The sequence below is a fragment of the Pseudopodoces humilis genome, chromosome 20, assembly GCF_049639895.1.
Source record: "Pseudopodoces humilis isolate 2021_Gansu_Grassland_sample_001 chromosome 20, ASM4963989v1, whole genome shotgun sequence".
Classification (NCBI taxonomy): Eukaryota; Metazoa; Chordata; class Aves; order Passeriformes; family Paridae; genus Pseudopodoces; species Pseudopodoces humilis.
In genome coordinates, this window is record NC_142219.1 from 7267511 (window position 1) to 7291111 (window position 23601).

The window sequence follows — 23601 nt, forward strand, 5'->3', positions numbered from 1 at the left end:
CAGTATAGTAAGTAAAATTGCACCTGGAAGACAGAAAAAGCTTCCCTTGGCTGGGAAGTTGATAGGCTGTGGGTGCCTGGGAGACTGCTTTACTGAGACCGATTTGGGGGTGAAGGCAGGGGCATTTTCAGGTTGTGACATTTGCTTCAGATCACGGGTTCAGGAGGGTTGGGCCAAAGGAGAAATGCTGGGGATGGGAAAATCCAACCAACCAAAACCTGATTGCTCCATCCAAGAAATGGTGCTGGGTGGTGTTCTGCAGGACACTGATTTTGGACTGTGAGTGGTAAGGCTGTGGAGGATGGACATATTGGCAGGACAGAGCTCAGCCCTTGGTTTCTATCGCTCCTTTGTGGCCAGCTCAGGGGCTGTATTAATGAGCACCAGGGAGGATAAGGTGGGATTGTAATGAAGAAATACTTTGCCTTAAACTTTAATTTCAACCAGAAAGCGAGCATTTGGGAATTAATCCTTTCGCAGAAATGATCTGGCTGCACCATGGTTTGATTATCCAGTAAAGCAAAACAACATTTGAGGAAGATCAACAACAACATCAGTGGTTAATAACGCTGGGTCACACTTCAGAGTCTGTATGGAGTTTCTGACAGATGGAAAATGCTGAAGGTCATGTTTTGGTTGTCTCTTACATAATGAAAAGTAGCAAGGGGAGAGAGGGGAAGAATTTTAATCCCTCTGTTTCAGAGACTGTAAATTGCATCTTGCACAAGCAAGTCTCCTGTCAGGCAATTTTCCCAAACCAAAGTGCTGTGCCAATGCTACAGCCAGGTCTCATAAAACAGGCCTGTCAGCGGGCATGTTCAAAACTGTCTCTTGGCAAAGTTTGGAACTATGCTTCTCGTCCAACAGCGTTGGCTTTTCTCTAACACACCTCAGGCTGAAAAACCTGAAGAACCTGGACATGAGTGGAAATAGAAATGAACAAAAACAGATCTTAAACTTCTCTCCTACTGCAGGTGCCGTTTGTGCTGTGGTTTTAGACCCCTGTGGTGCACAATTCGATTGTGAAGGCCCAAGAAGCAGCAGTGGTGTGCTCCATACAAATCCCAGCCACCTGGGTTGTGTGTGTTCACATCCGTGTTGTGAACAAATGCACCGGCTCAAGAGACAGAGCAGGGTGTTCAGAGCTACAGAATCTGGCAGTGACACTGATTATCTCAAATTATCAGGGGTGCATGGGGATGGCTGAGAGGGTTTTAATCAGTAGACTTTTGAATTGCTAAATTTGGTCACCTTTTTAGAAACTCCAGTATTTGTGAAAATCAAATGGGAAAAATAACTGCTGGGCCTCAGACTGAAACCTTCGCTTTCAGGGTGGATTTGTTTTGGAGTGTTCCTGCAGCTTGCTCACCTTGTCTCTGTAGAAAAGCCCTGGAAATGTAGGTGCTTGGGATATTTCCATACCAAATCCATTTGATTAATTAAGTAATTTGTAGAGTTGAAATCCCCTTGGTCAGAGTTGTGTGTTCTGTACTGCTGCCATTGGCAAGCAGCTGGCAGCTCATGCTTTGAACAGACGGGCTTTGGCCTGTGAGGTGGGAGTTACTCAGAGGGCTGAGACACAAACCAGCAGAGGCTCCTCCAAACCAGTGTTTGCTGTCTGGCCCAGAAATAGACAGCAACTGAGGAGCCCAGAGCACAGGTGGAGGGTGCTGTCTTTATGAAAGATGGGTCAGTAAATAGGCAGCTGCTTTGGCATTCCCAGCTCAAAAGTAGCAGCCAACGCTGCACTCCTGGACAATTCCTCCTTAACAGGTTGTGCAGACAGTGTTTACTAAACACTGCCACTGGGAAGAAGGGAACTCTTGCTGTGCCATCTCTGTTCCGCAGAGCTGATGGAAGTGCCAAACCAACCTTTAAATTACAGAGAGAACTTTCAAAATGAGTAGTTGTGTCAAGTAAGGTCTGGCTCTCTGAGAACGTGTTCTGAGGTTTAAACTACCTAATGGCAAAGACGTGAAATTTGGGGTCATGTGAAAAAAGTTTGTCCTACTTGTACATAAGATGGAGTCACATTTAGTGGTTTGCTTTAAGTCTGTAATTTTTCCTACACTGAGTTCCTTACTTGAATGCTTTTTTCCTTTTAATTCCTTCTGCCCTGCTTTTTCCTGTCAGTGCCCTAAGGGTCAACAATGGTTTGCAGCAAGTAAGTGGGTTCAGCTGCCATTAGGAAATGGGAAATGCAAAGTCCTTTGGTGATGTACAGCACTTTTTCTTTCTGGTATTTGATTCCCCAAGCAATGTGTTGCTCCTTTCACAGACCAAAAAACTGTTGAAAGGCTGCAAAGTGTCACTGATTCCTGTCCCTTCGTTTAGAAAAGATACCTTTCAAGGAGTGCTGTGGTACCTGGCTGTGTGACCTTTTGGCAGCTTAGATGGGCATTTACATACTTTAGTTAAGGAAATTACTTCAGATGGGCAGAATTTCCAGGTGCGTGTTTTGTTTTGCACAATAGTTGAAGTTGGCTGATACTCTGGGTTGGCATTTCAAAATAAAAGTGTGATTCCATCTCCTCTGAAAGAAAGTGAGAGGATGGAATATTACCTCGAGGGGGGGTTTCCCTCTTAGTGTTATTCCTAAATATTCATAACAGTATTTAAAAGCTCTAATTCTTCTCTGTACACTACTCATTATTTTTGTCCTTTTGTCAAGAGGAAAGGTAGAGTGACCCATTGAATTCACTGTGCATGTACCAAACCCCCCTGCTGTAACAAGGCAAGGACTGGCCTTTCTCATCTCGTGACCTGTTGGCAGTGGAGACTCAGACTAATCTCCTCATTACATTTTCAAGGACCAGTTTCCTGTTTGCTTTTAAGCAGCCTGACTGGTGGAGCTTCCAGCCCTTTCTGTAAAACCTCCATTAAGAGCCTGGTAGTCCCTGTGCAGAAGCCAATTCTGGCAGTTTAAATTGCATTGTCTGAATTCATCCCATCACACCTGCCTTCCCTGCTCTGGAGGCAGAGGGACTAAATAACTTGATTTTTCCCCCCTCAGAATAATTTGGGAAAGCTAAGCTGTACACTGCTGTCCTCAGAAGCCATGCAGATTCTTGCACTGCCTTCCCAATCTCACTCTCTGCTGCCAATATTCCTCTGATGGCATAGTTCCTGCTTATCCCACAGCTTCCATGTGGGCTTACCCAAGGCAGTGTGTTTCCTTGGGGGCATGGAAACTAACTCTTCCCTCCCCGTGTGTTTACATAACCTTGAATTCTCAAACTAAAGTGCAGATTTTGTTCTGTTTTATGTAAAGGTTGTATAAATTAAAGCTGATGTAATAGTTTGGCACTGTTTCTTAGCAAAAGTACGGGATTATTTCCATTAACCTCTAATAAAGAGCAAAAATGACACTTTGTTGATTGAAGGGCAATTCAAAGTTAAGTTGTTGGATGCTGTCTGTACAATATATTAAATCTAGGTCTTCCTGCCTGGTTGTTGCATTGAGAACAGAGGCTGCAAAGCAAAGCTGTTACGTTTTTTTGCTCTGCTGCTGAGTTTTTGCTTCAGCTAAGCTTCAGGTCAGAATTCCTCTGTGTAAACAAGTAAACACTGGGCTTCTGAGGGAGGGGCACAGCTTTGCCAGGATGGGAAATGGCACAATTTTCCAAGGTTTAAGGCACTCCTAAGAGTCTCTGAAATGCTAGTGCTAAGCATGTTTGCAGATCAACCTGAAAGCAGTGTGGGTGTTGGTCCCTAAGTTTGCTCATGCTAAAACCAGAGCTGTGCAGCTGGACTGCGAGTCAGATACATACAATTATGGGTAGCAGTCGGTGATTGATATTCTGGGTCTGTATCTTCTCCCATCTTGTAGATGCACATGACAGTAACTTACCTGTCAGTTTACTGACAGTCTTCTCCATCTGTTGTCTTCTTTTTTGCACAGGAAAGAAGAATGGAGATTTGGACAGGAATTTTGATACACTTGATTTGCCTAAGCGGTCTGAAGCAGCAAAAGGTAATGCTAATGTTTGTGCTTTTGGAAATAACAAGTAGCTTGGGAGCTGGAGGCTCTTAAAGGGACTGGAGACATGAGCTCTGATCTCTTTCTTTTGTAGTCAGTTAATTGAAATAATGGATGTATCTGTGCATGCTGTTATCTAGTGTTGAATACTGGATATGAATTTTTATGTAAGACTGCTGAATTGGTGGAATCTCATAGAAGCCGGTCTGATTTGGTGTTAGGTGATTGTAACTTCAGAGAGGGGTGAGTGCAAGCTCTCCTCCTCTGTGGCTCCATCTGCAACCCACCTGCACCAGACCTGACTGTAAGGAGTTGTGAAATGCACTCAGTGAGAGTACTTGGCACTAACCCTTTCCCTTCCCTGGCATCTCTGTCATTCTTCAACATTTTGTGGAATTGGATGACAGCAGGGGCATGAGGATTTTTGCCTTTACTGATAGTCTGTCTTCCCCTGAACACGGTATTCCTCCCTGTCTGTAGTGAGAGGTACATAGAGTTGTCCAAAATATAGGAGATTCACAGAAAAAATTCTTCTGCATTGTGCTTTTGTATTTCAGCTCTGGCAGAGGTAGAATCTTTCACAATCTGAATTCCCTTCTTGCATGCATGGTACTTTTTTAAATTGGAGATTAGGAGGTGATTTGGGATTTTGTCAGAATTCTTAAAGCATTGGATGGTGCTTTGAGACTTGCACAGGTTTTGATTTGAAATGTGTGCGATGTCTCTGCAAAGATCCAGCCATTGTCATGGCAACTGCTGCGGTGCCACCCTGTCAGCCTCACCTTAATGAGCTCTGAATACCCAGAACTACCTGAGTATTCCTCAGAAGAAAAATTTTAAACATTTCCTGCATCACATAGAGAATTTTGGAGAGTATAAAGAGGCAGTCTGACTCAGTGGACTTGGGATACCTGAATTATGCTCTTTTGGTGACCTCAGTCCAGTCCACTTATCTGTGCTTCAATTTCCTTGCTATTAACTGAGAGCAACATCAGAGGCCGTGTCTGAGATCCTTAGAGATGTGCTGATAGTCAGTAATGGTGTCATAATTATACACACATATTGCTGCACTCAAATTCACAGTGAAACTCTGATGATATGCAAACTAATCCTAATATGTAGATGAATCTATTTACAGACACCCTTTATAGTGGATGCAGTTTCTAGTCTTAGGCCTAAACACCGATTTTCATTTGGTGCATTAGTGCACAAGATCTTCTGTATCTTGTGAAATAATGTAAGATACTGATGAACCTCTCAGAAGCCGCAGTAGCATCCTATTTAGAGAGCTGCAGGAAACTTCTTACCAGCCTTCAGTGGCTGCCATCAGTTCAGACTGGGAGCTGATTACAGTGCAGAGCAAGGAGGCACCTTTAGAGGATGCAGGAAAAGAAAGGAATGCAAAATACGGAAAAGGCTTCAGCATTTGCATTCCTTTCTAAATGCAATTGGAGTGTAGGTGCCACTAAAGGGAAAAGATGGAAATCAAGAATTTCTGCAAGGAAATGTGTCTTGCCTAGCTCTCTTTAAAATAAGATTAAAATCTTTCATGTGGCTCTGTTAATGGTAGAAGTGATCATGCAGATCTGATGGGAGAGGTATCTGTCTCTGAGCTTATGCAGCTTGTTATAATATTCAGTCGCACTCCTGAAGAGGTTGTTTGATAATTTTGAGATACCCCCATTTAATCAAAGTCAAATAAAATACATATCTCATGCTAGATAAGGTCAGGAGATTAATCCCACAGCATTTTGAAAGAAGCACTTTGACATGAGTACAGGCACAAGTAACTATTGACTTTCGTGCTAAGAAAAAGCCAAGACAGTGATGCATTTTTGTTCACTTTTTTGCCGGTAGCTTCCTGCCAAGCATTCATTTGCTTGAGAGTTCCTGGATACTAAAGGTTCTAACAAGGTTTGCTTGAACTTTAAATTGTTCAGTAAAATAAAGAAAATAAAATTGCAGTTTTAAAATCCTTAAGAGGTCTGGTCAGATGTCTTCTATGGAGTATAATTGGCTCTGATGAGATCAGCTCTCAGCTGAGGCAGAACCTCGTTACCAAGATGGAAAAATCATGCAAGTTTTAATGATCAAAAGCACTCAGATTGAGTGACATGATGAAGTGCTATTTCAAAAATCAACAATTATAGATTAATCTCTTTCATGTATTATTAAAGCCATATTAAAGTGAATTTTCAGCTGGAATCTTTGTGAGCAAATGAAATTGCAGTTGTAAGATTTGTTCATGCAATGCAGCAAATGAACATTGTGGTAGTTAACAAATATTGGGATGTAGTGATGTTAAGTGTCCTGTAATCTTACAGTCAACATCCATGGAGTTTGTGTCGTGTCCAAAGATGTGGTTTCAAGAATTTGACATTATGGTTTCCCTACGAGGTACTCCTAGGTATGACCACTGAGCTTAATTGAGAGTATGTGTGTGATCACTTGAAAAACCGTGGACTAGTAGCAGCAAACTAGTTCAGACCTATTTTCTATCAGCTCTGAATTACTTTAATGCTAGGAATCTCTGCCTGTCGTGCAGCCAAACATCATAAAACAAGAAACTCCTGTCAGTTGTGGGTGGGGACTGGCTACTGTCTGTGCAGGATGCAGAGGTTTCTCAGTCCTTCAGAACATCTCTCCTGCTGCTACAATATCTTAGGAGCATCTTCATATCCTGAACAATCCAAAGGGTCCTGTGAGTTGCAACCTAGTTTACATGTTAATATTTCACTTCCCCCCCACCCCCAGAATTTGTTCTAGTGAGGAATGAATGAAGGAAGGCAGTTCTCTTTTTCAGCATGATGAACTGGAGTCTCTTCCTGATGGCTCCTGGTTTTTTAATGGGAATCAGGTTTTGCTGCAGCACATCATTTGAGCAGCCCTGAAACCACTGCTAAGCCTTTAATAATTTTATGTGCTAGGCATTCTGGCAGGGGAAAGCTTCCAGTTCAGGGTTGTTATCTGTGGTAAACTGGATAATGTCAGACAGGAGAACTTGCAGTGCTTTCAGAACCTGTCTCATCTGATATTAAAAAATAAATGTATATGCCCTGGCAGTGTCCAGAGTACTCCTGTCCTCGTGAGGAAAGATTGTGAAAGAGAAGCTTCTTGTTTCCTCTTTGTTGAAAGGAGCTTATTTATTTTTCCTGACAGTCAAAGAGAGAGAGCATAAATTTTGGGGGAAAGTGATATGAACTTGAGAAGGGAACAGCACTAACAAGAAATTATGAATGCTGTTCTCAGAACCTTGCTAAATTTAGGACTTCCAAAAATTGCTGCTTCTGGAGGGGGGGAAGTCTTACTGAAATCCCTTCCCCAGTCTAAAGTAGGTCAGTGATATTGGTGCCTCCTCTGCAGCGTGTTCTCTCCTGCACTACCGCGGCGCTGATTTCTCCTGTGTACACATTAAATACATAGCGTAGTACAACTCCTGTGCTTTGTTCACAGAGTACTTAATTTCTGAGCAGGAATAGTGGCAGGAGGCTCAGACACTGGGGGAAGATGAGGATTAATCATATATGTGCAGGGGAAGGCAGTGTCTCAGATGGCACTAACTCTGCAATAAAGTTTTCTGAGCAGAATCAGGATTGATGTGTGTCAGCCCTCCAGAGATGTTACAGGGGTTGTAACATTCAATCCTCCTGTGTGAAGGTGTTGGACTGTCCACCTCTGTTCCTCAGTGCTGGAGTATGGGAGGAGAAAGTCCAGTAGTGCAGAAAAGTTTTTTTTAATACAGACTCAGCATTAGGTTATTTCTTATTAAATCCGGACCTCTGTCCTGTCTGGTTTAAGCAGAGCTCATGGCTTGTTGTTTATGTGCACGTAGATCTGAGGGCAGAACAGTAGCTGCTCTCTGGAGCTTTGGGTGTTGAAGTTCAGCACTCATTTCAGTTTATCTCATTAGGGAGTTGAAAGTCTTCAGCCATAACAAGACATTTCAGGTACATTTCAGCCTGGTGGATGAGCTAACTCATTCATTTTCTCCTTTAAAACAGTTATTAAGCCGCTTAATAATAAGAGTAATTTCTCTTTTCCTTTTTGATTACTTTAGTTCCATTTTAATGGGAACATAAGTTTAGGAGAGAGTTGTGCTGAAATACTGAACTAGCGTTAAAAATGCTAGTAATTGAAGAAGTCTATTTTATTGCAGTGGAGACCTCACAGAAAAGCTGAATTTATCTGAAGGCTTTGCTTTGTGTGTACACTTAACCTGGTCAGCAGACTATGTAGGCAGGGAATGAGATTTTGGATGAACTTGTCAGCAGGTGAATTTCTTCTTCTCCATTATCTGAAATCCTCAGTCACTTTCCATGTAGCCTCATGCTGATGATAGATTTTCTATTCCAGAAGGTGAGTGTTTAAATTCCCTTATAAATCTTTGTATTACTGCTCCAGGAAATTAGACTTCCTGGCACTGTCAGGGTAATGACTTTAACTTAGTAGATTACAAAAGTGCCAGCAATTTGTCTTCAGCTAAAGGCAACATGTAGTGGAAGGAGAGGGAAACTTCACTTTACTCTGGCTTTGGTTTGTAATTAAGATTGGCTGCAGTTTGCATTTCACTGCTGCTTTAATTTGCTTTCTTTAAATCTTTACAAGTTGACTCAAGCACACCTGCCTTTTCCAGCTCCCTTCCATCATTAATTTTGATTGTTGTATTGTGAATAAGTGAGTAGACCTGATTGATTAGTGACACCATCAAAACCCCTCCTGTGCCTGCTGGTGGAAATTCAGGGATTGGGAAGATCTCCTCTGTGAGAGCAAGTAACATGTTCTTGTGTTAACATCTTTTGAGCATTTCGTGCACATTATTGAGAATTCTGATCAGAATTATTAAGTATCTCTTACTTCTGTTGCTTTCCTAAGATAAGTATTTATTTTGGTCCCGTGTGTTTTTCATAATTTACAAAGCAGTGAAAGGTTTCTCATCTGTCTTCCAGTGCTTTGAGTCAGAGAGAATTTATTGCCTAGAATAGGAAAATTCCCATATGGAACCTGCCCTTGCCAAACTTTCTCTAATCTGGTACCTTTAAATTCCAGTTATTTTTCCCAATATTTTCAAGGAATTCAAAGCAGGCATCTGGATTTTCCTTTCTTGTGTTCACACTCTTTCCAAAGCTGACTGCTAATTGTTCTGGAATCTTCTGCCTTTTTTGTCATAATATTCTCTGATTCTTATGTTCAGTGTTCTTATTTGTTCAGAGATGGCAGACACGAGCATGAATTTCTCCCTGGCCTGCTGAGCTGTGCTCTACAGGTGAAAACTTTTTTATGATCTTTATGGATCTGTTAAATTTGAATATGTAGAACATAAATGGTAAGTTTAGGGTTGAAACTGAAGGCTTTGAAAAATCATATGGGGAGATGCAGTTGGCATGTGAATTGCAGGTCCAGGAGTACTGTTCTGTCTCTGTCACAAATTCTTTTCCCTTGGTAATACAATTCTGTCCTACAGTATTCTTACTTTGGAGACTGTAAGGAAACAAATATTTTTCTGGGAGAGATACTAAATATATGACTGAAACCCTGTACACTGTGTACAACAGTGCTGCTGAGACTCACAGCTCAGCAGAGTGAAGTTGAGTTATTCCACAAAATCATGTGAGAGGAATTTGAGAATGTTACAGGACCAGCTCTGGTGTTACCTGTCTGCTCAGGAATGTGAAGAATAGTTTTGGCTTTGCGTCCTGGTAATTGCTGCTGTGTTTGTCAAACTGTTGCTCTCTGGCTTCAGAGAGCGCCTTGACATTGCAGCCCTGAGCTGTGGCTTCTAGCCCTTTGCTCCATCCATGGGGACATCCAGGCAAAAATTGTGTTTATAGATAAAACAGGCTAGATTCCTGGCAGGGGTGAAATGGCGTCTCTGGAACAGAAAAGCTCTTGCAGCTGAGTAAGGGAAAGCGCATTGTTTGTGTGTGTAGACTGTGCAGTGAATGGCCCAGGTGAGAGATTGTCTCAGGAAGATTTCAGCTGGGGACTTGAAATAGTTCTGCTACATGGAGGATACAGAACCAATGTAAACTGAAGAAGAAATTCCAACTGTGATATATGCCTCCCCACCCTCAGCATGGACACTTCATAGTGTGAATGTCTTTCAGATTTAGGTCATAAAAATTAGAAGTTTAAGCTGAGGGACCAGTGGGAAACAACTGCTGGGGCAGAGAGGCAGGAGGAGCAATAGTGATGCAAGAATTCCATTCAGCTCTGTATTTATAGAAGCTGAAACTCTTTGTGAAGTCACAAGGTGGTGTTTCTTGTCCATCTCTTGTTTAGTTCTGCTATAATTCATTTGCCTGTAGAACTCCTGCTTGTCCCTTTGTCTTCTGTCTCTGTCTTAACAGCTAGAGGTCTAACTCATGCAAGATGAGTTAGGACAACAGCTTTGCTTGTGAATCATTTCAGATTTTTCCTTCTGAATGAGAAAAATCTGACTCACTTCTAAGGTACTTTGGTTATCTTGGAAATAGTGAATCTGCATCAACAGCTGTTCCTCTTCTTTATCCTTCTTTTGCATTCTCAAATGTTTAGTGTCCCTCAGCACATGAGGCAGAATAGCTTACAGCTGGCGGCAAGATTCTCCCTCCCCACCTTTAGGTCCTTTCACCTCTGGGTGTAAGTCCTCTCATAGGACTATGAAGACTCCAGTAGTCAGCTTCCAGCTCCTTCTTGGCTGAGGCTGGCACCCAGGAATATAGATCTATTATAATAACCAGCAGTATCTTCAAACTACAAGAATCCCAAGTGGTAAATTCCCTTTCCAACTTGATGTGAATTTGTGGCCAAATTATAAGTGCACAGAAAATGAGATTTAGGCATCTTAAACAGGAAGAGCCTATATATACTTGCATAATAAAGTAGCCTATGAAAAACTAAACAGCAGGAGCTCCACTAGAGCACATGGTAATTACAGCAGCTAATAGGGAGATGGAGTGATCTGGAGCTTCAGCTAAAGACAGAGCTGGAAGAAGAGTCTCATTTTCTCAGTCCAGCATCGCTACTGACTTTCTGAGTGGCCTTAGGCAAGTTAATAGCATTCGGTTGCTGGGGTTGTAGTGAACCTGTTCATGAAGAGTCTATTATTTCCACTGCATTCACTAGAAGAATCATTTCACCAAAATAATAGCTGGAATAATTACCTCACTAAAATAATTAGTGTTTTCACTGCTGCTGTGATAACCAATGCAAATGGAGTGCATGTGATATATTTGTAAAACAGCAAAATTCTGATGAAGTATGCTGTATCCCAGCTGTTGCTAGCAGCACAGTGATAGAAAAATTAAATAAAAACATCATTTCAGTTAAGGGTGGATGGTAGAGGTTTGCCCCAGTGAAATACTGTGGGAATGGACTGAGGCATTCATGTTACAGAGAGAATTTTGCGAATAGGTAGTACTGTGAATTGTTTTCTGCTCTCACTATTCATATTGCACTTACTGTGTTTTTTTATTCAGAAGTTCAACTGCATTATTTATGATGCTTTGTATAGAAAGGTGTATACATAAACCAGTGCATAACTGAAAACCTTGGTAAGTTTTACTGCCCAGCTACATTTACTTGAGTTATAGCAATGTGTGCTCTCTGGCAATGCAGCATCTTAACTCTTCAACCACTGATTGGATTTTCATGTCGCTTGGCTAATACTTCTGATGAAAAATAGTTAATGTTGGAAAGCTATAGTTGTCAGTCATATGTTTTTAATTTTCACAGCTTTTCCTGTACTGTTTGCCCTGCTGAGAATGGTAAATTCTCTTCCCTCCCTACATTTCAGGTTGTGTATATATTTTTGCATGTCTCATTTAGCATTTCAATTCTACAAGTAATTCTAATTGTTGCTCTAAAATAGAATGCCTTTTGTTACAGTGCATAGCTCATTATACAGATGCTGCTCCAGGACTTCTTGTAAAATTAGAATGTGCCAAGAAAGCCTGCCAGGAATAAAAGCAGGAGTTGATGGGAAGGTGCTTATCCCTCGTAACTGTAGCTGCCTCAGTCTTGGGACTCAGTCACTGCAGTGAAAGACGACTCACTTCATCCAGCCATCCATCACTGTTGCCATATCTCAGCTTCTTCCACACCACTTAGTTTCGGTTAAGAAACAATAACAATGAAATTTCTCGGCATTCCCCCCCTCCCTTTTAGCATAAGCATAAAAAATGAGATGATCCTTCGAAGAGGGGTACGAATCCGAAAGTTTGTCTGGTTGGCCAGCCGGTATCGCCAGGAAGCTCAGGGAAGAGGAACTCAGCTTCTGTTGGAATTTAGAGATGAAATTTCATGTCAAAATCAATTACAGAAACCTTGTTGCACAAAGTTACGGTTGTCTCTGGTGTCCATCAAAAGTACCGCAGCGGAGTTGTGCTGACGAAGCTGCTTGACAAGTTAAGAGAACTGTAGAATGTTTCAGAACAGCTGAGGCAGGAAAGTGGTGTAATGTTGATTTAAATCCCTTTCCAGATTTCCAGAAATAGTAGCAGCAGAAGCAAAAGAGGTAGTTAGAGCTCCGTGTGAGTGCTCTGAAGGCTGTGCCTTTAGGATTAACCAGAATGTAGATTTCGGAGAGCCTGAGATGACTCGGTGCTTTCAGAACTCAGCACTAGATGGACATCACTTGAATCTCACTGAAAGCATCTGTCCCATCTGGCATCCTTCTGTCCGCAGAAAGGGAGGCTAATGCCACATAACTGGGCATTGGAGCAGGTTCCTCAGAGAGGTTTTGAAGGGTTCTTTATGTCATTGAAGGATTTCAAGACCTGACTGGACAAAAGCATAATAGCTTGGTCTGATTTTGGCATTGAGCCTACTTTGAGCAGGAAGCTGACCCAGGTGACCTCCCACGTTCCCTTTCAGCCTAGTTGTTCTGTGTGCCTCTCATTAACTGATTACAGAGCCAGCCAGGAAAAGTATGTCTACATAAAAACAGCACATTTTCCCAAAACAACTTAATCCACAACTGGTGGATTAGGTGACTCAGATGAGAAGAATGAAAAAGTCCATTTGCCCATGGAACCTGAGAAAGGAGCATATATACAAAATGGAGTGTATCAGGTTGCACCTCAAGATAGGGCTTATTTCAAAGAAAAATATATTTTAGTAATAATATCTGTTCTACTGGTGCCAGCGCAATAAATTATGGAATCCTCAGTAATACACTCAATAATCAGCCTTTGAGGGTCTGCTTATAACAGCTAATGATGGCAGACAGAAAAGGGAATGAAAATCAAATAGTTGTGTAATTCTGAACTAATTGCAAATTGTACTAGAGATCAAGCAAGGAGACCTTCCTTACTGTGCAGCCAAGGCAGGGAGGTACATGCATTTTTTCCACTTTTGCTTGAACAGTATTATAGTTAATGGAAAGCTTTAATCATAGAGTTAATCTGAAAATTAAAACAAACTGGAATGTCAAATAACCTGGGCATTTTAAATTGCAGAAGCCACTGATGCTCATTAGTAGGGCTGAAGCTGCAGTCATGTTTTGCAGAAGATCAAATAAAGAGAATCAAAAAATTAAGACTTCCGTTTTCTCAGCATTAATTTCCAGTGAGTGTACCTGCACAGCTGCTGCAGCCCTATTATCTTACTCATTACTTTGTAAACCACTGTGAGATATCTTGAATGTGAAAACTGCTATGTAGAGCCATATTTATTTCTGTAACCCCAAGTGCTCTGCTCAGGCTTAAAAGCCTCCCCCCCTACTTCTCCACCATGACAGGGGAATTATAGGACTTAATGTGCCATATACCTCTAACTGTGGATTGAAGAAAAATGACCTTGAACTGAGAGTCAGGCATTTTACATGGTAAAACAGTCACTTAAATTTACCTGTCAACTGGAGGCGGGGAGGACCTCACCTCTGCATGGCTTAGAAAGCAGTGTCAATCCAACTGCTGTTTGCTCTGAACCCACTGAGAGCTTGATTGCTGACCCAGGCATTTCCAGATGATCAGTGAGAATGTTGATCAGTATGTGGTAGAAAAAGCGTTTTTATTTCGGCCTCACAGACCATTAGTTTCAGCCCTGAATTTTCTGTGTCTTGATCACAGGGAAAATTGGAAGTCTGTAATAGCATGAAATGTTACTTGTCTGTGCAGGAATAGACTCTGGTTCAGGCAGATCTGGAAGGAGGCAATGTGGAGAGCAGTCCTTGCACTTCGTGTCCAGTTCATTCGTGTTTTGTACACCTTGCCATCTCTTTACTAAAAATCAGGTTGCTTTTGTCGGAGATGTCTAGAGCAAATTTGTGGGGTTTTTTACCAATAGCCTCAGTAAAGTGCAAGGACCAGCACACTGTGATGATGCACTTGTGCAGGGGGGCCCTAGATGAGCAAGTCTGAACTCATGTGGGAGGGGAGAGGGGGCACCACTGCTGAGGTGAGTTGTGCAGTTAGAGGGCATTTCAGTGGCACAGCTGGGAACAGAGATGAGATTTCCTGATTCCTAAAGCAGTATCTTAGCTTGCTCATGGTAGCAAGCCCACTCCATTTAGAGATGTCATTTCTTTTTGTCCCTCTCATACAAAGCCAGAAAGAACATTTAATCTAATGACTTTTGTTTTGAGACTTCTGAAATCACAACCAGCAAATCTGTAATCATGATTGAGCATATAATTGCATTTTATCCTGCTGAGAGCTTAAAAATAATGAGCAAGAAAGACGTTTCCAAAGACTTATTCAGAGTGTGAGGGAGCAAGAAGGTCTAGAAAGCATCTGCCTTACCTGGAGTGTCCCCAGTGACCTTTAAACACTCAGGAAATTGGAAGCCTGCATTCCTTGCAGATGCATGTTGCCTGCTTCCCTTTTGGGGCTACTTTTCACATGGAGTAATAAAATGAGAAAGCACACGAGGCAACCTGCAGGTGTGTGAGAGAAGAGATAGAAGTGGGAAGGTTGACTGAGGTGTTGTGTTCTTGGCACTGTGTTCAGAATTTCTCAAGGAATGAAAATTCACCAGGGGTGTTAGAAGCATGAGACCTAATCCCATTTATTCAGTTACACGAATGCTGCTCCTGGGAGAGTATTTCAAGTTAGTGATAGCATCCAAAATGTAAGACTTGGGAAATGCATGTGTGACTTGGATTTGGGCAGTTCCGCATGGTTTTGCTTAATAGTTAAATTCTGACAAGCACATCTCTTCCAAATACAGTGTCCCTGCTTGCTGAAAACACTGCTGAGATTAAACCCATGGACAATAAACTGTATTGGCAGTTTTCTGGGTGGCTGGATCCTGCTTTCCATAAAACACTAAATACTTGGTGCCAGTTGTTTCCCCAGTGTCTGGAGACCTATTTATGGATCAAGCTCTGTGGACTCATGTGGCTCATGAGAAGCCATCAGGGTATTCATAACATGTCTTGCATGGAGAAATGGGTATAGGCCCTAACATGATGGAAATTTCTACACTTCTGAGGAAGTATCTCACCTTATTTGCGTTTATACTGACCTTTTCAGAGTTTTCTATAGGCATGAAGAACCTCCACAGTAAATGTCAGCTTCTGCTTAGAATCTTTTACATGGGTAATTTTAAGCTCAATTTTTAATTGCATAATATTACCATAAGAAAGCTGCATTGAAAATGAAAGCTCTCCAAGACAAAGTGGCTGTTGGTTTGGGGATCTTTTCACTGTTTTAAAGGCGAAGTGGTTTTATAGAGGCCGTCAGAGTTGCTTTGAGGTAATGTCTGCTGTGGCTTTGTTGCAGAATTCTCATATGATTTCCTACTGCTTTATGAAGTCAGGGCATTGCTGTGGGGTGGTGAAGATGGGGCAGGCTGCAATTGGATGCTGTGTAATGTTTCTCCTTGCCTCTTGAAAGATGTCTCTGTGCTGCCTCTATTCATTGCAGCAAAGTATCTCATTCACTGCTACACTCTGGGGCCCCAATCTCTTCTCTTTCTTAACTTGCAAATAGATTTATTTGTGGTGGTATTGTATGTGTGTGTTTAGCCAGCTAAGACTTCAGGGAGCTACCTCTCTCCAGATCATGCTGTCTTACCTCACATTTTAGTCCAGCTTCAAGTTTCACAGCAAGATCTGTGTTTCCAGGAAATCTATTATTCTGTAGACAGAGCTGGTTTTGTGTCAGTTCTGCCTGTGATTATCCAATATTCAGGCAGTGCACTGAACAGCAGGTGGGTTTATATTTAATAGAAACTTCCCTGGTTTTCCAGAAAGCTGCAGAGAGCAGTTGGCAGGAAGAGGGAGAGTACCTGTTCTCTCAGTACTTTGATGTGATATGTTCCAGTGTGTCCCAATTTAAACGAGGGAGGAGCAGCAGCATCTTCTTTTGTCTCTCATCATCTGTAATCCATGCCTGGATGCTTTGAGGATGAGTGCAGAATCTGTTCTTGGAGGCATTAATGTCTCTAGCTTACACTGAAATCCATGAGAATTAAGTACCCAAATATGGTACCTTTAAAAAGCTGGGCTGCAAGGTCCATTTTTTTTTATTAGAGAAGTTAAAGAAAACCTTCTGTGCTACTTCCACTCTGGCCTGACATTCATTTGACATTGAAAACATCAAATTCTTTTTCTTGGATGCTTGGGAGATACTTGCCTGACAGCAGCACAGTGACTGTAATTGAGACAGATCAGAGGCACTGGGCTGCCTTTAGGTGCATGAGGCAGCCTTCATGAAATGGAGAGAGAAATTGAAACACACTTTTCACTTTGGAAGCTGGAGCAGGGACTAATTAGCAATTTCAGGACACAAACAGGATTGGAGGAAGTGTTTGGGTTGGCGTATAATAAATTATTTATTAACATGAGGGAGTCTTTCCATATGGCAGTTGCTTCTAAAATGCTTATAAAGGCAAGGTTGCAGGACTTTGCATGTAATGAACCAAACAGGCTTTGGTCCCAGTGATTAGGAGTCACTGACTTTTCATTTCTGCAGGCTGAGACTGGACCTGGTAGCTTTTGCTCAGCTTGGATTCTGATACGCTTCTCCCAAAAAATATTAGTTGTTTATATCCAAATATTTTCTTCTTACTGGGATGTATTTTGAGATGTTTGATGTTTCTGTGAGGGTATATCCACTGGAGAATAGAAAAATTTATTCTGCCTTCTTATTTGAGGAATTCAAGCTGTGGAGTTCTGCAGCCCTTCACTGCCTTAAGCAGACGGGCCTCTAACAAGCAGCTGAATTGATATGAATAACCAAATACCTGTGTAATGGCTTATGACCATTTATGAGACTTTCTATAAAAATCATGATGAGCAGTGGAAGTATAAGAAGACTCGGTGAAGCATGAGTAACCCAGAAAGAAGCTTTCAGTTTGGCTTCTAAGCATATTTCAGTGTGCACGAGCTCTGGAAGAGTTGGGTTGGTTTTTTTTTTTTGACGTTATTTTTCCCTTGGCACTGAAGATAAAACCCAGACGTGCTGTGAAGGGGAGAACCTGACAGGTGCCAGCCCAAGTGTAAATGCTGTCAGTCGATCCTTGTCTGTCACAGCTCCAGCTCTGATCCACCCAAGCACTTGTCAGGACCATGTGGGCTTTCAAATCCGAGCAGGAGGTCCCTCAGCAGCAGGGATGTTTTGAAGCACCGTCAGTGGGAACCCCCATAACTCCCACACCTGACAAAGTAATCCTGTTCCTGTAAATTCCTGAGTGATGGAGGATTTGGGTTTGCCTTGCTAGCCGGTTTTAGTGCCAGCACCCCAGTGCGTAGCAGCACAGAAGGGCTGACCAGAGAAGGTGCTGTGGGTCCTCCCACACCTCAGCTCACCACAGACCTGGTGGAAACAGCATCTGTGCACATCTGGAGGAGCGGGCTGCTGTGTGCAGGCAAAGCACTCGTTACTGCTGCAGCCACCCTGAGCCCAGCCTGGCTCCAGGGCTGCGGGTGCTCCTTCCCTCGGCTGCCGAGCTCCTTCCCTCGGCTGCAGGCTCTGCGGAACCCCCTTGCACCTCTGCACTCCGAGTGCTGCTTCTGCCTGCTGCTGCACCCCACAGCTTGGCACTGCAGAGCACTGCGGCCGCTCCTCCACTCCACAGTTCCTCTCAAGCCTTGCTCCACTGGGCTGCTGTGGCTGGTCTCTCAAAAGGGAGGGGAGGGCACTTGGTAGGACCATGCCTGGCCTCATGATCCAGCATGTTTCATACACCATCTTGGAGACAGGAAGGAAGATACTTCAGAGATGTGCAGAGGTAAGAAAGATTTTTTTGTAGTTTTTCTACCTTTCTTGCATACATCTGTATTTAATGTCTGAGGGTGTGTGGATATTTCAATTAAATATGCATTACCATGTAGGGTTATTTATTTTGTCATGCAGCTGTCTGCTGGAGTATTTCTTCCCTTTGCTGTTCTTCTCTGTTTGCTGGTGTTTTATGACAGAGAGTTTATAAAGCTATTCAGTATCTCAACAGTTCTAAATAAAGTCAGACTATTTTTAATAAAACAAATATGCTTAGGTGGCATCTGGAGCCAAAGGCTAAAGAATGATTCCTTTTGCACTAAGTTTTTCTTTGCAGACAGGTTTCCACTGAGCTGGGAGGAAGCTAAAAGCTCGTTAGTTTCCTGGAGTAAGAGCAGCTGATTGGCATCTGGAACTGCAAAGCTGAGTTTTACAGGGGCTTGAGGCCAAAAAAGGGCAATTTGGAACACATGATCCTTGGTTAAACACACACTGAAGACCAGAGGAAAGAAAATGGTAGGCTCAGGCAGCCACAAGTTAAAGAAAGGAGTCCCTTAATAGTGCTGTTGATTTTCAGTGATGAATCCAGTTCTGAGATATTTTTGTGTTATGGTACTAACAGCAACATATTGTGTTTTACTACTGCACTTAGCTGTGGTGTATTTTTTTTCTAATGGGCTTTCCTTCAAGGAATCACTCAGTATCTTTCTCTTTAGTAAGCACATTTTAGACACTAAGCTCAAACCTGCTGATGGTTGGGCTGGACAATTAGGCATCTGCACTAGTCATGGCAGTGAAAAGATTCTCAGATTCTCAGATCCCTTCAACTACACCACATGGCAGCTCTGATCAGAAAGCTGTATTGTGCTTTACAGATCTTGGGTGAGGGTTGTAAGGAAAATGGTTTTTGTCTGCATTTGATTGTCTCAGTTCAAGGACAAGTCCCAGAAAACACACATGTTCTGGAATGAGTACATTAATACACAGTTGAAAAAACACATTAGTTTATCTTATATGGAAAGTAATAATTTTCCTCATGTTCCCAATCTTCATTAACTTTGCCAGCCATCTTTTTATTTCTTTTGTTCCTTTGGGAAAGCTTAGCTAAATAGAAAAGGGTTGCAGTGTGCTCCGAAAAGCAGTGTCTTCAAGCCTTTCCGAGGCAGAGAGTAAGTAAGCGTGTTCAGGCCTAGAGGTTCCTCCACTTGTACCCTTTCCCCATTAGGAAGATAGGGCCACTTTCCACCTGCTTGTAGCCAGGTGAGGCATTCTGTAGTGTCACTTCCTTACTGCATCTTTCCAGAGCTGCAGTTGGGAAGTGATCTCTGGCAATGCTATGGGACAGATTATTGTGGCATCCCCACATATTCTTGGATGGAGTTTGCAGCTCTGAGGTCAGTAAGTTGACAGTTCCCGAGCCTCTTGACATTTTCTACTGCTGTCACTGGCCCAGGAGCCAGATAAGCCATGTGGGCTGGGCAGTGGTCTCCTTTCTGGAGAGGATTGTGCAGTCCTTGGAATTGCTTTTGCTGGCTAAAATGGAGTGACAAAATAGAGCTGTTTGGTGGCACTCTCAAGGAGACGCCCCTCGGGGCATGTGAGCAGTCACCAAGCACTGCCATCTGGGTCCTTTCAGAGAGGAGAAAGAAAACCAGTCAGTCATGTAATTCTGGGCCCTTGCAGAGACAGGAGCAGACATATCAGAAGCACCCATGGCCAGTAGGAGCAGCAGCAGCACTGAGATCTAAAAGAATAAGCATGAATGTTTGACCTTGTCACTGTTGTTCAGATATCCCTGTGATGTAGCAGACAGCATCTGGAAATTCAGGTTTTCCCTCCCAGGGAAACAGAACGTGATCAATGACACGCTTGATATTGATCTTGTATGCATGGGCCGGATTGCTGTCTGTTTAAGACCTCCCCAGTGCAATTCACATCATCACTGTGCCCAGCTCCTTTTGGTATCAGCTGTTAGAAGTGTGAGCCCAACCAGGAAGCTTCAGGAAGGAGCTTCCCTGAAGGGAGCAGGCAGGATTGCTCACATCTAGAAGCTGCTCCCTTGGCTTACTGATCTGCTGTCAGTGAGTTCACCAGCCTGATAAGCATAATCAGTCTTTTGTCTTAAAACACTGTCGTGTTTGAGGCAAGCATAAGGGGCAACCAGTAAGAGACAGTCCCCTGGGAACAGCCTTTCTCCAGGCCAGAGGGTGTTCATCCCTAGCTTAGAGTCCCGGGTGTGCCTGAGCTGCCAGAAATTCCGTACTCCAGCATGGCTGGCAGTATCACACTGTGAAACCCTGCAGAGCTGGCAGACCTTTGATGCAAATTAGTTTTGTACTCACGTATGTGAACCAGGATTTTGAACCAAGTCCCACTTTGAGATGTTGCAGTGGTGATGCAGGGCCTGGGCTGAATTCTGTGAGCTTGCAAACACCATGGTAAGCTGGTGGTGGGAAAGGGGGACCTGTCATTCCAAACGGTTTGCATTTGATATGTAGCTCACAGCTCAGAGACTCCAGTATGTGCTCTGTGTGCAAGAGAGAGGGAGAAAATGTTATTTAATGTTTGATTTTCGGATACAAACTGCATTTCAAAACAGATTTGCTTTTGGAATAATATGATTGTCCTGTTCCCTTTAAAAGAAAATGCATTCAGCTATCACTGTGAAGTAAATAAAAATAACTTTGGATTAGAGAAGCTGGTGAGAGAGCAGTGTTAACATTCCACGTACTGTGCTGAGAGTCTCCAAGGTCAGAGGCAAGTCTTCTGGGACTGGGGTGAAGGAAGCTATTTACATGAACTCTCCATTTTAATCATGCAGCCAAAGGACTTAACGTTAATTCCAATCCAAAGCATTGCTGCTTATAACAATAGTGTTTCTCAAAAGCAAACAAAAACCATTGCCAAAGGTGACCTAGAAATGCTTAAATGTGCTGCAGTTCACCCACGTGTCTCCTCTCCCTGTGGGTGCAGACCTTTAGCAGCTCTCCCATCCCTGCATCAGCCTGGCTGCTGGGGATTCCCTGTGCTTTAGTGACAGCCCTGCGGGACAGAGCACTCCCCTTTTGAACCAGTGGCTTGGGTAGTGCTCCAGTTATCTGCAGCAGCTTTGAGATTCTTATTAAGCATTGGTCCTCCAGAGCCTTTGCTACTGATTAGTGAGGAGAAAAGGCTGTTAATGGAACATCTCCGGTTGCAAAGAGATTTAGCTGCATGTGTTTGGAAAAACCTTTGTATTGGGCAGTGTGTCAAACGCTGTTGGGAGAAATGCTGCTTGCAGGTCCTTTGGAAAGGGAAGATTGTAGTAGCTCTAAAATGTATCACATTTGGTCACAGAAAACAGAATTGCTGGAACTCACACAGGACCAAAATGGGTTGTGTTTGATCAAGCCACCTCTTTGTTGAATTGTATATTCTTTGGATATGAAGTGGGATGTATAACCAACCTTGTACAAATCACACTCTGTAAGAAGGTACTTTGATGACAGCTTGTGGAGCTTGGGAAGTGTAAAGACTAATAGAAATAGCCAAAGACAGTTTGCTTTCCCAGGCATCCTTTCTTTCTCCTGCACTGCCTTGTCCTCCATTTCCTTTCCCTGCTGCCTTTCTGTCTTTCCTACAGTCACCTTAGCTCCCTGTGTTATTCTTCTGCATACCTCACTCTTGCCTAGTGCTGGTAACATTCCTGCTACATCCTTTGGGCTGGGGGTTTGTTTGCATCCCTTTTTGAGTAGTGTGCCAATGGTAGGAGTACATGATAAGCTGGGAAGACTTTACATCATTTTAGAACTTGGTTATGACTTAATTGGAAGGTCACACATTGTGGTGTTCATTTCCTGAATAGAAAAACTCTTCTTAAGTATTCCCTCAAGCCTGATTCGAGTCTCATGTGTCCCACATTATCTGGTGGTTTTTCTTTTCAATACTATTCAAAGACTGTTCTGTCTGTCCTCCAAGCTGCTGCTCAATGGTGGATGCTGCATTTGTGATTGAATCTTTGCAGTAAGCTCAGTACCTGTCCTGACTTGTGCTGTACCTTGAAGTGAAAGCCACGGGGACTGTTCAGAACTTTGCACCTATTATTTCATCTTCATTCGTTGCAGAGTTTGCTGTGCCTCTGCCGTGTGACACTCAGTATTCTGCATGTATCTGCATCCTCAGGCAGCTATGCCAAGCGTTTGGCTCTGTTGGAGCTGGCTGCGTTCTCGCTACTGTTAAGCCTTTCAATTAGGAGAATCTTGCAAGTTTATGTTGGCATTCAAGCTGCTCTGTGCACTGGGTGCTGAAGCACCGTGTACAGATGGAATGGAGCTGATGGGTTGGGTTTTTTAAGGATCTGATTTTTTTTTACAGAAAGTAACCAGCTGCCTCCCCCAGCCTTCTATGGGGCTTTTCATGTAGTCTGCTGTAAAACCACACTGCAGGGTGAGGGGTTCCTGGGAGGGGAGAATTGAGCTGCAGGATTGATCTGCTGCTGAAGTGTTCCGAAAACATTTTTGTAGCAAATACTTCTGAGCCCTGGTTTAGACCTTGCAGACAATGAGCTGCACAGGCTGTGGTGAAGGTACCGACCGGTTGTCAGCAGAGGGCAGGATCCAAGCTTGGGATGTGGAGCTTCGCTTTGGTGCAGATTCTGAGTGTTTCTTTTACTGTCACGATTCTTGACTCTGTTTTGGTTTTTTTTACTTTTTTATTTTGTTTTTGGCTTTTGACTGGCAGCTTCCTGGTTGATGAGGGTGATGCTTTTTCCGTGTGCAGAGTCTGTTTTCGGGTGACCTTGCAGGGGCGGTGCGGTCCGGGTTACTCTCGCTCCATCTGCCGGCGCTGCAGGTGCGGCTCAGAGCGAGCACAGTGGCCCCAGAGTGCCCGGTGCCCGCAGCCCCTGGGCTCTGTGGGCTGGGAATGCACCTCCTGCTGTAGTGGCAGCCCAGAAGGAGTCCAGGTGCGGCTGCATCTTCTGTCGGGAACCAAAGTGCAGTAAGTGGGAATTGCCTCTGCACACTGCAAGAGTGAGTGGCTATCAGAGTTCAGTGATTCCACAGACACACAGCCCCTCGGTTTTAGGAGTTGCTTGGGTTTTTTCTACGGTGTTGCCAGCATCCTTCCAGCTTCCTGTGGAATTTGACAGTTGTTTTAAGCATCAGTCCAGAGGTTTGTGTGGATAGAAAATGAAGCAGTGTATTTCTGCTGCAGCAGCAGGAGATCTCTTGTCTGTCCAGCATCCACATGTGTATAATTTCCCGTGCCTGTGGTGGGGTAATAAATTCTAAATTGTACGGGTGGTGAAGGGGAATAGGTTTGGCAGCCTTATTCCAGAAAGAGTTGTCTGAATTTGGGATTAAGTGAGTGTATCAGAGATAGGCACCTGGTGCAGTATCTTACATTACTGCCAGAATGTAGCTAAGTATAGGCACAGGATCAGCATTGCCAAGATGAAAGCAAATAGTTTTGTGGAGGAGATAATCCAGGAGCTGCTGCATC

General features: G+C 43.1%; 1 protein-coding gene across 16 annotated transcripts in view; it reads left to right on the forward strand.

Moving 5' to 3' along the window:
* ARVCF (ARVCF delta catenin family member) overlaps nucleotides 1-23601 on the forward strand; it is a 247023-nt gene that overhangs the window by 200363 nt on the left and 23059 nt on the right. For all 16 annotated transcript variants that reach the window (XM_088064814.1, XM_088064812.1, XM_088064813.1 and 13 more), the window contains one exon: nucleotides 3902-3973. In XM_088064814.1, coding sequence (XP_087920940.1) covers nucleotides 3902-3973 — 72 coding nt within the window. The remainder of the gene's footprint in view (nucleotides 1-3901; nucleotides 3974-23601) is intronic.